Source organism: Pyxicephalus adspersus, chromosome 2 (assembly GCF_032062135.1).
Source record: "Pyxicephalus adspersus chromosome 2, UCB_Pads_2.0, whole genome shotgun sequence".
In the NCBI taxonomy this organism is placed as follows: Eukaryota; Metazoa; Chordata; class Amphibia; order Anura; family Pyxicephalidae; genus Pyxicephalus; species Pyxicephalus adspersus.
In genome coordinates, this window is record NC_092859.1 from 159,981,558 (window position 1) to 159,998,444 (window position 16,887).

General features: G+C 41.7%; 1 protein-coding gene across 2 annotated transcripts in view; it reads left to right on the forward strand.

The window, feature by feature from the left end:
- Window positions 1-16,112, forward strand: part of OGDH (oxoglutarate dehydrogenase) — a 52,235-nt gene extending 36,123 nt beyond the window's left edge. For both annotated transcript variants that reach the window (XM_072402917.1, XM_072402916.1), the window contains exons 11-23: window positions 1,751-1,930; window positions 2,805-2,957; window positions 3,036-3,138; window positions 3,560-3,688; window positions 3,772-3,922; window positions 4,036-4,163; window positions 4,605-4,783; window positions 4,911-4,982; window positions 5,548-5,673; window positions 6,320-6,392; window positions 10,197-10,360; window positions 11,376-11,530; window positions 13,005-16,112. In XM_072402917.1, the coding sequence (XP_072259018.1) occupies window positions 1,751-1,930; window positions 2,805-2,957; window positions 3,036-3,138; window positions 3,560-3,688; window positions 3,772-3,922; window positions 4,036-4,163; window positions 4,605-4,783; window positions 4,911-4,982; window positions 5,548-5,673; window positions 6,320-6,392; window positions 10,197-10,360; window positions 11,376-11,530; window positions 13,005-13,125 (1,734 nt within the window). In that variant the 3' untranslated portion in view covers window positions 13,126-16,112. The remainder of the gene's footprint in view (window positions 1-1,750; window positions 1,931-2,804; window positions 2,958-3,035; window positions 3,139-3,559; window positions 3,689-3,771; window positions 3,923-4,035; window positions 4,164-4,604; window positions 4,784-4,910; window positions 4,983-5,547; window positions 5,674-6,319; window positions 6,393-10,196; window positions 10,361-11,375; window positions 11,531-13,004) is intronic.
- The last annotated feature ends 775 nt before the right edge of the window (window positions 16,113-16,887 follow it).

Consider the following 16,887-nt stretch of genomic DNA (forward strand, 5'->3'; position numbering starts at 1 on the left):
ACCTACCCCATACACAGCCTTCCCACCACTCCTCTTATGCTGCCTCTCTTTGTAGTTTTCATCATTGGCTTCCATTTAACTTCAGAATCAAATCCAAGCTCCTGTGCTTTGCCATCCCTCCACAGCTCTTGTCCCACATACCTTTCTGACCTGATAGAAACATCCTCCCCTAGCTGCTCTCTTTGCTCCTCCAATAACCTAATAATGACTTCCTCACTCATAACCTCTTCACACGCACGGATAAAAGACTTCTCTAGAGCTGCCCCGACTCTCTGGAATGGTTTTTCTCGTCCTATTCGGCTTGCTCCTACGTTCTGCTTATTTTAAAGAGCCCTCAAAACCCAGCGCTTCACCCTCACCTACCCGTCTTCTTCTGTCTCCTAAACCCTCACTACTTCCCACCATTCCATATCCCCCTCCTATTGTGTGATACTTCCCCCACCTCCTAGATTGTAAGCTCTTGGGGACAGGGTCCTCTCCTCCTGTGTCACTGTCTGTATCTGTCTGTCATTTGTATCCCCTATTTAATGTACAGCGCTGTGTAATTTGTTAGTGCTATATAAATCCTGTTTATTATTATTAATATTATTAATAATATTACCCCACCTTTCTTTTTTCCATTCGCTTTTCCCAGGAAATGGCCCATAAACAGTGTGTTATGAGCCACTGTGTAAGCATGGCCAGACTAAATCTATTTTATACATCAGTTGGCTTTTTATATTTTTGAAGCTTTCTATTGAATATCTTGTCTATTTGCAATGCACAGACAATGAATGAATAAATACAGCGCCCGGCCACTAATTAATGGCGTCAAATCAGTCAAAGTTCTTACAATTATTAGCTATTACGGTATTAATGAGACCCAAGTTCATGTGATATATTGATCCCATAAATTATCAGCATTATGAATACCAAGTGCACGCGGCTGGCAATGTGAGTCCATGGTGCTGGAAGGAGCAAAGATTTAATCTCACCGATTTCTATACATTAAGCTCTGAGTGCAGCAGTGCATCTGACATGCGTCATCCCCTCTATAGACGTGTTTGTAGTATGAAGCAATGAATGGGCTGCCCATAACTTCCATATTGGTCAATTACATTTACTTATTCTTGGCGAGATCCTGTTCAGCTACATTATGGACAAGAATAAGTCAACTCAAAACTTTCCTTATCCACTTGCAGCGTGATATATATAAATATTATTATTACACAGTATTTAAATAGCACTGACAAATTACGCAGCTTTGTACAAAGTCATGTCACTTGCTGTCCCTCAAAAGAGCTCACAATCTAATGTCCCTACCATAACCAATATTACAGTCTAAGGACAATTTTTTAGGGGGAAGCCAATTACCCTATCTGCATGATTTTGAAATGTGGGAGGAAACCGGAGTACCCGGAGGAAACTCACACAAACAGAGGGAGAACCTGCAAACTCCATGTGGATAGTGTCCCAGGCGAGATTCCAACCTATGACTTAGCACTGCAAAGACCAGAGTGCTAACCACTGAGCCACCGTGCTGCCCATTGAAAATCTAATGGTAAATCCAGGCCCCAAGTAGAGAACATAGCACATAGGCAGCGACTTCAATGACGGAACTAAACCTGCCCTCCTGCATTCCCTCAAACTGAAACACCCCGTCTAGTTTCAGTTTTTCAGTTTCCCATGTGGCCACAAAATTTATCCTGTGTGTTTTGTTTTTTTCAGTTGTACTATTCCATCACTAACCATAAAATGTTTGTGCTTTCAGATTGGTTTCACCACTGATCCTCGAATGGCTCGCTCCTCTCCATATCCTACAGATGTTGCCAGGGTGGTCAATGCTCCCATTTTCCATGTCAATGCAGATGACCCCGAGGCTGTTATGTATGTGTGTAACGTGGCTGCAGAGTGGAGGGCGACCTTTCACAAGGACGTGGTTGTGGACTTGGTATGTATAAATCCCACATGTGTTAACAGAAATCTCAAGATTTAAGCCTGTATCTGAACCAATATGCCCAGCAATCCCACTTTTGACCTTTCTTAGTCTAATTGTTAAGCAGTCATTTGGTGGCGGTGAGCATGGACTATCAGCCTTTCCAGCAATAGAAGGGAGAGAGAAACAGAACAAAAGAATATCAAATTATTAGTATCAAGGCATATATTGGACATGAGTAGACTTTGTGTGCTATAGTTATTTTTGATTCCTGCTTCAATGAAAATCAGAATCTCTGAACATGACAGCCGTGTTTACCACTATGGGTTTAATAATCTCGGTTTCATATTTATTCGAAGTTTGGTTTATACACTGTGATCAGTGTTTCCATATGTGAAAACCAACATATGGGGGGTTGTAGTAACTCTGACCTGTGTGTTTTAATGTCTGTGCACTGGATTTATACTTTACAAGGTGACTTCTCTCTGTATATTGGATGACTGATGATAATATTGTGGTGTTAATGATTGTGTGTTTTATCTGTGAGGTGTGCACTGGATCTGGGGCATGGAAGACGTTTTCCAGGACATTTAAAGGCGTTCTGTTGTGCACTGATTATACTTTAGCATGAAGTAAAAAGTTTTCTGTTTAATGTAAAAATGTCTTCTGGAAGTTGCTGGTAACAACATTTATTACTGGATCTCTAGTTGTTTTGTCCCTTGCTTAGCTTTCCCATGATTCTGTGATTAACAAAATATTGGGACACTGATTCTACAAAATGCAAAAGTTCCTCAGTGCTTGGTGCTGATAAACCAGTAAAGAACCTGTGTGAGGTGTCATGGCTTTGCGTTAGTACTTTCCATTCTGACAACTATTCTCCCATGTCTAGGTCTGCTACCGCAGGAATGGGCACAACGAGATGGACGAGCCTATGTTTACACAACCTCTGATGTATAAGCAGATCCGCAAACAGAAAACTGTACTCCAAAAATATGCTGAGACTGTGATATCTCAAGGTGTAGTCAACCAGCCAGAATATGAGGTACGGTCTGCTTCGAATAAGAAGAAAATGGTTGTTTGAGGTGCGATAGAGATGTATTAAAATGTATATAACTTACAGGAGGAGATTGCAAAGTATGACAGAATCTGCGAGGAGGCGTTTAACCGTTCCAAAGATGAAAAGATCCTTCACATCAAGCACTGGCTGGATTCCCCATGGCCCGGTATGGACTTCATACTTTATTCAACCCATAAAAAACAGAATGTAGGCCTGTCAAAAGAAACCATTCAGATTATTTTCATCTGGGTAAACCCTCATGCTGCAGTGTTACTGATCTAACAGATCCAATATAATAGCCCCAATGTATGGTCAGACGAGTAGATCTGTTATCCGTAATGGCAAGCTGCACCTACTTGTTTTGCAGTTTACATTGCTGCATCCACAATGAAAGAGCTCGTTTTTAGGGCCTAGATAACAAACATGCCATTCTTGTAAGCTCTTTCATTGCTTAAACAGGTTATTTGCATGCTAATTCATCTAGTCTTGAACTAGTTCTATTCCATGTTACTGTGCATGTCCACAATGCTTAGTGAAATAGGTTTGATAGTTGTATTGAAGTGCTGTTATCGTCTTCATTTTTGCAGGTTTCTTTACTCTGGATGGTCAGCCACGCAGCATGTCTTGTGCCTCTACCGGCCTCAATGAGGAAGATCTCACACACATCGGAAATGTGGCCAGCTCAGTCCCTGTAGAGGACTTTACTATCCATGGAGGTAAAGACCTTTCCTATACATGTAACAGCTATCTGCATAAGTCCTTCATCCTTTTGTAAATATTAATGCCATCACCCTACTAGGTCTCAGCCGCATCCTGAAAGGTCGAGCAGAGATGGTGAAGAACAGAACTGTTGACTGGGCACTGGCTGAGTACATGGCATTAGGCTCACTCCTAAAAGATAACATTCATATCCGACTCAGTGGGCAAGATGTAGAAAGAGGCACTTTCAGGTATTATGGCCCATTCTTACCTGATGAACACACTGCATAGTGTGTAAAGTTTAGTTGGTTTAATATATTAAAATGTATTAACATCCAATTGTATTTTGTCTTCTTTCCCGCAGCCATCGTCATCATGTTTTGCACGACCAAAATGTAGACAAGAGAATATGTATTCCCATGAACCATCTGTGGCCCGAACAAGCTGCATATACAGTGTGCAACAGCTCATTGTCTGAGTACGGAGTACTGGGTGAGTGTAAAAAACTGAGGATGATCACAACCCAAATGAGTTGTTCTAGCTTTACAGGGTTTATAACCTTTAGAACTGAACAATACAATTTCTGAAACCTGTTTATCGGTAGTTTTGCACCTATTCACATAGCTAGGACCTCTTGTGCTTTTTTAGTTTTGCATACCATTTAGGTTTTTGTATCCCAGCACCGCATGAGGAGGCCTTGGCTTCCACAGTAATGCAGGGATGCTGGGAAATTTAGTCCAACAGCTTTTGTTTCCCCTACTGTCACATGGTCACATCTGATTGATAATCCTAATGGCTAAATTTGGAGAGCAGGGAAAATAGGACAAACATTACATTTGTACCTATAGGCTGGTAGTGCTCCAGCAGTATGTTTTACTATGTTGGTGATGCAAGATTTCTTTTTTGATTTCATATTTCTGTTCTCTCTCTTAGGATTTGAGCTTGGCTTTGCTATGGCTAGCCCGAATGCACTGGTTCTTTGGGAAGCTCAATTTGGGGACTTCCATAACACTGCTCAGTGCATTATCGATCAATTTATCTGCCCAGGACAGGCTAAGTGGGTACGACAGAATGGAATTGTATTGCTACTACCACATGGCATGGAGGGCATGGTAAGAGCATTATATTTGTTGAAGTTGTATCCATATTCATTTAGCATTTTATAGCGTTTGTGCACAAAGCCCATTTACAATTGATTGTACAAAATTTACAACTTTACCCTTTATGTTTGCATTTTAGGGTCCAGAACATTCCTCTGCTAGACCTGAGCGATTCCTGCAGATGTGCAATGATGACCCAGACGTGTGGCCTGTAAGTCATTCCTATTATTATTTCGATAAAAAGTAGTATCTGTTTGACTCTTCTGGAGTTATAGGAATTGTAAATTCATGATAAGGTTTGTATACAGGAGGAATAACTTTTGCTGTGTACTGAGAAGAGGCAGCAAAAGCCACTTCCTGCATTTCTATTACAGGAAAAGAGATTACGGGTTATGCCCTTTCCAACAAAAAAAGGAAATGGGTCTATAATTTGAAAGAAACATGGAAAGTACAATGAAGCAGCACTAAACAATGAAGGACTTTCAGTAGTACACTGTGGAATTTATGGTTTTGATATTGGGGATTATAAACTATGTGGGTACATGATGCAGAACCATTACAAAGGACAGAATGGGCTTGTCTTTTGTAATTGTACACAGAGATCAGTGGAACATAAAACACTAAACCATCCAATGGGGTAAATTTACACCCTTTCTCCACCTCCAGTGCATCTCTTTGTGTATATTTTAATTCTGCTGACCCTTCTTATAAGAATTGGTTAAATTTGTAGTTCTTATGTCTTTTTTTTGTTTTTTTTTTTTCTTTCCCCAATGTAGAAAATTTCCGATGACTTTGTTGTCCGCCAGCTTTATGACTGCAACTGGATTGTTGTGAATTGCTCCACTCCCGCCAACTACTTCCACGTTCTACGCAGACAGATCTTGCTACCTTTCCGTAAACCGGTGAGCTGATTGGTGCCTTCATGGTTGAGAATTAAATCTTTGACACACACAGTATACTGAGGAGAGAAAGTACAGATATGATAGACCTGATTTATAAACCGAGAGTAAAATACTGTTGTCACTTGGACTCATTACCTGGCCTAATGTGCTTTGCATTTATCTAAAACAAGCTGCATTGCCAGCCTAATTATTAGAAATGCTCGGCCTTACTGCAGTGTGGCATTTAAGCAATGCATAGTGTGAATCTGGCCTTACAAACACGGGGAATACATAGAGGACTCGTTCAGAGTTACAAGATATGAGTGTTACACATTTATTAGCATTTCATGCCCCAGAATAAATTCTGGATAGGCTTTTACATGTATATTTGTTATGGCTTTTTCTGCATCGCCCTCCAGTTTCATGTAGAGCTCTTTTATATAGTAAACTGGTGGACAAAATCAGGGGGAACGTCATTATTATCAGAAAGAGTATTCTTCAATTAAGTGTTTTTTCCCCAAGAAATAAGTATAACAATTATGGATTAAACAATTAGCTTGTAAAGGATTTCTAGGGGAAAAAAAATTGTGAAGTAATTGGCTACTGAATTTCTGTATATATAATAATCGGGCTTCTGATTCTTTCTATATGTCTTTCCACCACACAGCTGATCGTCTTCACTCCAAAGTCACTTCTTCGTCATCCTGAAGCAAGGTCGAGTTTTGATGACATGTTGTCAGGTAAGGAGGAATGACGTCCTTCTTCCTTTGTAGCAGCAGTGCCAAGTAACCACCTAAAATCATACTTTTGTTACCATTGCTGATCTCTGCCAGTATGGAGAGGGGTAACCTCAGAATTTAGCCTTCTGTCTAACCAAAACCACATAGGAACTGGAAAGGGGTCAGATTTAGAAATCTTTCAGGATATGCAATGTTTTGCTTTCAAACTAAATTAAATGGTTTGTCTGTCCCTATAAAATAATTATTAGTAACAGACTTGCCACAAGACTATGGGCCTGATTTATTAAAGCTCCCCAAGGCTGGAGAGGATACGCCTTTATCAGTGAAGCTGGGTGATCCAGCAAACATGGAATGGATTTCTTCAAAGTCATTTGCTAGCAAATATTTTGAATCATGGACCAGATCTATTGCAGATTTGCTGGATCACCCAGCTTCACTGCTGAAAGTGTATCCTCTCTATTCTTGGAGAACTAAACCAGGGTCTATGTCTCAAGTTACCAGCTTTCTGCATTGTAACTCTTGTGATTTATATGATATTGATCAGACCTCATACTTCTGCTGGGCACTGCCATCTTGCATGTGAACGTCGGCACCCTCAGGCAGACTGTCGGTAAATAATGCTCCTGTAATATTCCTCTGATAATGCAGAGATGCTGATAGTATTTGCTTATAGCAATACTAAATAATGACAACAATAACACTTCACATATCCAAATCATTTTACAATTTGTGGTGCCTTGAAGACTGTAACTGGTGTTCTTGTATATCTGAAATCCTTACATTCACAAGATTTCAAAATCTGAGCAACTTGTAGAAAGGTTAAATTGTAATGGCTGGGTGATGGGTCAGAGTATTTCCAAAATGGAAGGTATTGTGGGGTTCTCCCAGTATGCAATAGTTACCATCTACTAGAAGAGTGCAAAGAAAGGAGAATGGATTATTCTGACAGGGTCACGGGGGCCCAAGGCTCACTGATGTACGCAGGGAGGGAGAGGGTAGTCTATGTCAGAACATACAGAGCATCTTAGCTTGCTGGGAATGGTGCTGCATCGGACTACTCATGTTGGCCCCTGTCCACAACTGGAATTACCTACACTCTACCCCTATGGCTAGAAGACAAGCCGGCAATGTGATAATAAGGATCTGCTGCTTATGTTTGTGTGCCAGATACCATAGGACTCTTTCAGTGCTCCTGGGGCTGCTTGGAAGGGTCACCTATACATTATTAGTGCGGGGTGTTTATGTTTTGGTTAATTGGTCCAGCGGTGCTTGGCCTCAGTGAATTGGATGCAAGCGCATTCATTACATATATTCCAAAGTCTGCTGTTTGGGTTTGACCCCTCATCAATCCCCTACATTTCTAGCCAATAAATGTAAAATTGGATTTCCCTATAGTTATCTTCTAGTTGAGGACAATAGTTAAAGCTGGACTCCGTTGGAGGAAATTCATGCAGCTAGGTGTTATAAAGAAGTAGTGTAAATATCTGATTGTACTTGGTTTAAGCCTCTTTCAGCCCCCTGTAGAGCAGCTACACATGAGATGTGTGAGGTGGTTGTGTAGATCTCAGAAATGCTTGGACGGTAAAATGGTTTCCTTATCATTTATCTGGGTATCTAGCTGTGTGCCTGGAGGGCCAGATAACTTCTGTTAGGTGCAGCTCTCCTGAGACCTCATTACAAAGAGCTTTTGTTCTCAAAGTTTTATCTTCCCTACTGATGGGACCAGTTATGGCTTGTTATAGCGTGAACACAATTCAGCTTATTCTGGAGTCATCCCATCTACAGCCAACCATAAAATGCCTAGGCAGCATCACCAACCATCCTAAAGCTACATACACATGTGTTATTACTGTCATTGGAAAGGATCTTTCATTGACTAGGCACTGTTCGATGCATGAACGTGTGCTGTACATATAGCACCATTCTGCTCTATAGAGAGGGGAAGGGGAGAATGACGGAGCGGCACCCCACTGTGCTCTTCCCCCTTCACTTGCATTAGGATCGTTCGTCGTCCAACGTCCGTTGTTCTGCCAAGACGGTCGTTTGGACGACGGGCGCTGTACACATGCAAGATTCCCATATCAGCCCTGAACCGAATATCGGGCGAGAACCAATAGATGTGTGTACCCAACCTAAGTAATCAGATAGCTGCTCTGGTCATGAGATCTTTCCAGTTCTTGTGCAATGGACTAAAAATTTTAACTAGTTCTGTGCAGCAGATTTAGCACAATATATGGCCCTGGAGGGCTGAATCTGGGAGACTATGGCAGGCTAATACACAGGAACCCGGTGATATCAGTGCCTTTGATAAGCCCTCATGGTTATAAATCTGCTGGCATATTGTAAATGACCAATAATAAATAATTTACTGTTATTATGTTGAATTTTGAAACAACAATTCTAGATAAAGGTAAAGTTTCTTTACTTAGAATAAATACTTATTCATCCTTCCCACCTACCTACCCCCATACACAGCCTTCCACCTATCTACCCCATACACAGCCTTCCCACCTATCACCTTCTGCGGTTTTTCTTTGTAGTTCTCTTCATTGGCTTCCATTTCACCTGAGAATCAAATTCATCTCCTGTGCTTTGCCTTCAAATCCCCCACCTACCTACCTGATACACAAATCCCTCCTGAGCTCATGCTCCACCTACCTTTTGTGGCCTGATTGATAAATCCCCCCCCCCAAGCCGCTCTCTCTGCTATTCCAATGACCTACTAATGACTTCCTCACTCATAACCTCATCACACGCACGGCTCCAAGACTTTTCTAGAGCTGCCCCAACTCTCTGGAATGGTCTTTCTCGTCCTATTCAGCTTGCTCCTACTTTCTGCTCATTTAATAGAGCAACAAAACCCAACGCTTCACCCCTCACCTACCCGTCTTCTTCTGTCTCCTAAACCCTCACTACTTCCCACCATTCCATATCCTCCTCCTATTGTGTGATACTTCACCCACCTCTTAGATTGTAAGCTCTTCTGGGCAGGGTCCTCTCCTCCTTTTCCTGTGCCACAGTGTGTCATTTGCAACCCCTATTTAATGTACAGCGCTCCGTAATATGTTTGCGCTATATAGATCCTGTTTAATAATAATAAAGTTTCATTACTGGGACAGAAGTTATTAAAACTCCATGTTAGATCTGGGTGGGTATGCGAGGGGTAAATCGGCCCATATTTGAGTATCTCTCGGTGATTCCAGCTGTGAGATTTCCTGCAGCACTTTGTTTATTCACCCTCATCCACAAAGCCAAAATGATGGCGTCAGAGCCGGACTCTCCGAGTTTGAAACATTCTGAAAAACTTTAGGAGCATTAGACCATCGCTTGGCTTTATTCCAGCCGCAGCAGACGGGTAGAGCCACAGTCATTATGTAATATGACTGATCAGAGCCATATGTAACCGAAGTGACTGCGCTCAGTAATCAGATAATGTTGGGTATTTCGGCTTCCTGTTATAATCATAGCCATGGATGGAACTGTTAGGGCCATGAATGGGATCTATTGTTTGTCAGGAGGGGGTTGGGAAGATGTTTAGAATAAAATGTATAGCACAATGTACAACACAGAGCAGGGAAAGGTAAGGAAGGCAAATCAGAGTGCAGTGGGGTAATTCTTTAATGCCCGGCACAATGGCCAGAGTGGAGCTTTGCAACCTTTCCAGCAGAGGACAAACCTTCCTAAATATAATTCCAGGATAAAGATCTTCCACATAACATTTTGTGATAGAATGATCCAAATTTTGTCTTTTTATAAAACAAGTGGCAGACAGATCTGACATTAATTTGCTTTCTTCTCTTCAAGGCACTCACTTTGAAAGAATAATCCCAGACGCCGGGCCCGCAACCCAGAACCCCTCCGGGGTGAAACGTTTGATCTTCTGTACAGGCAAAGTGTATTATGAGCTGACCAAAGAGCGCAGCACCCGAGGAATGGAATCTGAAGTGGCGATCACTCGTGTGGAGCAGGTGAGAACATTTAGTATTTGGAGGTTTGTGCTTTGTATTTTCTCTGCCAATCAGAACTCCAGGATTAAAAATACAAATATAGAAACATTATAATGTGTAAAAATCCGGGGGCAGAGAACCATAAAAATAAGTAAAGCTTTGTGCACTTGTCAGATTTGTTTCTGGATTTTAGTGATACTAGAATGATGAGCACAATGAGCAGCTGTATAGTCGGTGGTTTAGTGATCCTCCATGGCTACGGGTTAATGGTCAGATATCTGGGGGCAACAATGTTCCTGAATTGTATCATAGCTGAGCCTAAAGTCTTCCTGTGAGTGACCTCAGAAGATACGTCCATCACTCCTGACAAAGTACAGCTGTGTGTAGCTTCACTCGTGTTTTATCATTCACCTAAAGTACATCAGCAAAGAACCATCCCAGACTTTCTGTACAAAGATGTTTCTCTTGCTTTTTTGCTACTCTGACTGCTATACTGTGAATAGCCTGTGTTAAAAGAGAACGTCAGAGTTGGTTCTCTCTCTCCTTCCTTTGTGATAGCAGGGCAGCACTGTGGCTTAGTGGGTAGCATTCTAGTCTTTTGCAGCGCAGGGTCCCAGGTTAGAATCTCAGCCAGGACATTATCTGCATGGAGTTTGCAGGTTCTCCCTGTGTCTGTGTTGGTTTCCTCTGGGTATTCAGGTTTCCTTTAAAAACATGCAGTTAGGTTAATTGGCTTCCCCCAAAATTGTCCTTAGACTGTGGTGACATATGACTATGGTAGGGACATTAGATGTGAGGGACAGCTAGTCACATGACTATAGATTCCGCGTAGCGTGTTGGCGCTAAATAAATACTGTCTAATAATATTAGCAGTAATGAGACATGTTGGGTTTTTCAGTCTTCCAAAAGCCAGCAAATGGAAAGGCAATGTCCATCCATATAATACAATAATATAAGACATTTGTATCTGACATCTGTATCCCCTTTTTTTCCTTGAAATGCCATGTTTAACTTTCTAACATTTTTCCCCCTCTAGCTGTCTCCATTCCCATTCGACCTGCTGGAGAAGGAAGTGAACAAGTATCCCAATGCAGAGCTTGTCTGGTGCCAAGAGGAACATAAGAATCAGGGTTATTATGACTATGTGAAGCCACGATTACGCACCACGATACACCGCACTAAACCTGTCTGGTGAGTGCAGAGACATCCTGTGCCAATAACAGAGCAAACATTGTGCCGAAACTAAGATTCCTGTAATGTAAAGCCTGGTAAACATGATGCACCTATTCCATTTATAGACCTATAACTAATATTATGCTAAAAAAGGACTGAAAAATAATCATATTGCATCTGGTGCCTGGTTTACAGTCATTACCTCACCCATATACAGAAGAATAATGTATTTTCAGGGCTGAGTAGTGCAGAAAAGAAAGTTATTTTAGTGACCAGTCTTTCAATAAATAAAGCCTATGATGCAGCAAGGCAATAGCTGAGTGTGGCATGGGAAAGATAAAATTGCCGATTATATGGAATTCCTGCTGGGTATTATTTTGTGTTTTAGCCCTTCATTCTGACAGAAGTTTGTGATGTTAATGTGGCAGAAGACTTTGGTCTATTTGTCTTACACCACAGTGATACCACTGATCTCCAATAAACTATTAGAATTATTACAAATTCCAATGTCTCTGTGCACACTCCACACAAACTGGCTGCTTCCGTGTGACTTACTGGACCTGGTTCACCGATAGGCAGAACAGTACCCAAGCAGAGAGATCCAAAATTATATAGAAAATGGAGCCCCAGACTCCATAAATAATCCAATTACAGCCAACTCATCACACGAGTTCTTTGCTGCTTCATCAATGCAGCTCCGAGCTGAAACTTTTATATTTTCATACTAGATCCAAACAGGAGAATAAAGGCTGTTTCAGGCAGCTCCTGTCTGCAGTGTTCCCGGCTCAGATCAGGATGGATTCATCCACCTCCAATATTGCACAAATACATTCCTTATTTTTCCCAAATCAAAACAAACTTTTGGTTAAGGAAACAAATCCTTCTTTAACTCCCACAAAATGCAGAATTGTTTTTTTTTGTTTTTGTTTTGCAATAAGTTTTTATTAAGAAAGATGGAAAGTATTCAAATCAACGTACAGAACATGGCAACCAACAGTAGAATCAGGTAAACATGGGGGGAAAAAAAGGGAATATCAGGGTTGGAACTCATCTGATTCTACAAAATCTATCCGCAACTTACCATGTAGTCATGAAAACTTCATTTCGGTCATAAAGTTATGCCATCAGCTCCCAGAATTTTTATTTTATTCATCCAGATCTTCCTGGTTTCTGTGTTATTCATTCCCAGAACCCCAGATATAAGTGCTACAAACATGTTTTTGCAGCATTTATTAGTTTATCGTTTGCAAACCTTAAATCTGGGAAAACAGCTTACTGATTAACTTTTATTTTAGCCCACATAGCCATTCGGAAAAAACGATCACCTCGGGAGTAATGTGATTGGTTAAATGCACAAAAGTGCGATATTACCGGACTTTGAATTGATATGTGGATCTTCTAGGGTGTGATGCGGAGCTTTTCCTTAAAGTGCAATATATACACACACTCACATTCTGTGATTAAACGTCTGGCTTTGTGTTTCGTGTTCCAGGTACGCTGGACGAGATCCTGCAGCCGCTCCCGCTACTGGCAACAAGAAGACCCACAACACAGAACTGAAGAGATTCCTGGACACTGCATTCAATCTGGATTCTTACAAGGACTTCCAGTAAAGTGGCAGCTCCTTGTTCTCTCCTTCTGCACTCCCAACTTTCCTTCATCCACACACTCGCAGGGGACGCCCCTCTCTACTCCGCCATTTTGCTATATCAGGCCGGAAAGGTGTTACTTCAGAACTCGCACAAGGCAGCTTATTGCTGCTGTAAGCTCGCCAACCATTAAACATTTTATTTTAATGGGGCTAAACATTAGCAGTTTTGTTTTTAGTTCATATGATTGGGAGAACAGTAGATAATACAATACATATCTCTGTGCTGGGGTTTGTTTTTATTTTAGGATATGAGAAGCGCCGTGTGATTGTAATTCATATCTGTATATTAGTGGCTGGCCCTGACGTGTCATCGGCCTAAGAAAGCATGACAGCATGTGTTGTAGGAAGGGGCTCTGCAGAGGCCACACGGATTTTAAATGTAAATTTTATACATGTAAAGATATTTTTTTTTTAATATTCTTAATTGGGCAGCAGTGGAACCACGATAGCTAGAGGTCAGAGCGGATCTGTATATGGAAGTGATACACCCAGGCTTAGAGTATAGAAGAAAGTCAAACCATGCAGATGTTACCTCTGTTATCACATTGCATTAAGCTGAAATCCTTTGTTTCACGTCCTGCTGCTTCAGCTGAGCTTTGTCAGAAGAATTACCCTAGAAGAGAAGAAATCTAGTGACATTGAGGACCCATTCACACCAGAGTTCCCTGACACAATCCCAGCACAAAATAAGACAATTTTCTGTCTCCGGCTTCACTCCAATGTGCTGCAAAGGTGGATGTGTTGAGTTCTTGTGCATTATGTTTTAATTCTCTTTAGTGCAGTGGCATAGCAAAATAATGCAGACTTTCCATACAACCTAAAGGTCCTTGTCAGCCTCCCCGCTGCTTTTTAGAAACATTTGCAATAAATAATGAAAACCAGCAAATGATCTTATCCTGCAATGTATTGTAACAATGGAGTGCAGTGCTTCCACAGCCTGTGCTAAATGCAAGTTGTAGTGTGCTCATAGTTGTGAATATTCCTCATTGCTGTGCCTTGTGCTCCTGTTGTGTGAAAAGCTTCACTATAAGGCCATTGCAGGATTGTCAATACTCGGCTAGACATAACAAGGGCTTGGGGAATTTTAGGTCAACTTTCCCTTTAGCATTTCCAAGATGGAGACTGGAGTACTGATGTACAGATATCTTGTTGTGCCTGCAAATACCTCTGTTGGTCCTTTGTGTCCATGCAGAGACTATGGAATCCTAAGTCTAGTTTGCACGTTTGCCACAAAGTTGGCGTAACGCCTAACACCATGAATGAAGAAAAACAACTTCCTTTGCACTGCAGGGGGGTAATTGCTTGTCTTGGGCTGGAATGTGAAGAGTAAGTTTGGCTTATTCCCTCCCTCCCTGTATGGTCTTCTATAGTGAGTCGCAGGTAGTGATCTCCTCTCCTGCAACCTTTTCATTGTGGGGGTAGGTCAACTGCAAAGGAAGCTTTTTTAAATTCTTGGAGACCAGCCCCCTTCTGGTGCTAAACCGGCTTTTCTCCTACCCCTATTCATGTGTCTGTGCTGCTTTCTATAGATATAGCATTTATATTGGAGGCAGTGGGAAGTGGGGTGGTCTAATCTCAGTACACCTAGGCAAATATTAGGCCCCATCCCTGAGTGTAAGGCTGCATACACACATGCAACGATTGTCGTTGGCAAGGATCTTTCACAATCTGCCCAATGCATGAATGAGCTGTGTACATACAGCGCCATTCTGCTCCATTAAGAAAGGAGGGGGGAGAACGAACTAACGGGCAGCACCCTGCTGTGCTCTCTCCTCTTCACTTGTATTGTGATTGCTCGTAGTTTGTGGATCCTTCAGGATCAATCCATGAACAATGTCGGACGAGCTCTGTACACATGCAAGATTCTCACCCGATATCAGCCCTGAGTCGATTATCTGACGAGAATCATCTGACGTGTGCCTATGATCCAGGAGGGTTTTACAGAGATTAGAAGACTAACCGATGTACTTCAATCACTACACGGTGCCTGCACTCCGCAAGTGTTTGTCCTTTATGGTGATATTAGGCCAGGTCAGGTTCATGTTAAAGCTCAGCCATGTACCCATGTGTATGACAGGCATTGCCAGCTGTGACTGTTCTCACATAATGAAGACGTGTGATGGCATTATGTACTAAGTCAGCAAAATGCAACCGTGAAACAGAGGTAAGCAACAATTATGTGTCACCGAACCAAATGTAGAATCATTGCAATCTCCCCATTATTAGGGATTGAAATACAAGCCTTATACAGAGTCACCCGTACACCGAGGGGGCGTAGTATTGATAGAAATGTGGGCACTGGCATCTGTTTCCTGGCCATATTACCACTAGAATCTTCCAGTGCCCAGATTGAAATCATTATGATCCTTACTACTTGGTGAAGGACTTCCACCTAATATATTTGCTGCCACCTTAAACTAGTAAAGCCATGAAGATGATGGCCAAGGAGCTGTCCATCAGCACTGCACCGAATTACCATGACAGGTGCTCTTTTACTAAATGACCATGACTATGTGTCCTAGAGATTTAGCAGTTGTTTTTACTGCATGCTGGGGGAGGGGTGGGGGGTATTATTTCACAAAATGCCACTATTGACCACAGTACCAGCCCTTAGTAAATAAAAACATTACCGACATCCTGACAACAAACTGCTGCCACTCTATAAACTCACACTCGGAGGATTCTGGGTAATCTGCATTAGATTAATGGCTGCCTTACCCAGAATCCTTTGCTGTGCATTTGTAGTAAACCATTTTCTGGGGTTTTCTTTGGTTAGAATATTGAATCTTATGACCCTTCTAATTGCATGTGCCAAATTTAGACTCACGCAGGAGGTGAGAGGTGAGCTGCATGTGAGTGTGAAACCAAACGGGCGAACCAATGACGAGGCCACTGACACAAAACAATATTATTTATTTTGTTAAAATAAATAAAATTCTATATACATAATGGAGTGCAATGGGAAATCTTTCATTTAGCTTTTAGTACCGGTCAATGAGTTTGTTTTACAGAATGTGAGTGCAGGAATTGTCTCGTCTCATTGAATATAATAATAGAAATCTAACCAGTAAATGTTCATTTCCCGATCGGCGCTGAGATTTACTAATTGTGTGGTGGAGGAGTTCTCTGTGCACAACAAATCCTTTATACCCCAATGCTGCCCATCTTCCATAGGATCTTTGCATTGATGGCACCAGTTTGAGATTCTTCTGAGATATTTTAAACTTTGACAGCTGCATTTATTCTGCAGATTTAGGGCCATCGATGGGCTGGTGTCAGTGGGTCGGTTCTACATCAGACTGAGATAACTCTGAGCTCCTTTGGAATGAATCTTCAGCTGCGTTTAACCTGCAAGTGACCCTTTGACCTCCAAGTGGGTTTTGCATTCTCAAAGACCACAAAATCCCTCTAATGGGAAAAAGCCCATTGTCAGTACGATCATTTATTATATGCACAGATTTTTGAGCCTGTTGGATATGACATTGACAGTCTAGGTGTGAGGTGAGATTTGCTTTATTTTATTCCGTGTGTATCAAGCAGGTGGCAGCTGGAGCCCTGCACATCCCCCAATCCGCCATCTTGTAGCAGTGCCGAAGGTTTTCCAGAATCATTTAATACAAATGATGTCATTTTATACAATGCAGCTCGGTAATGACTAGCAGGTGAAGGAGTCGGCATTTGTTAGGAGTTGATGGAGATTATTTGCACCTGCAGCAAAATTCTG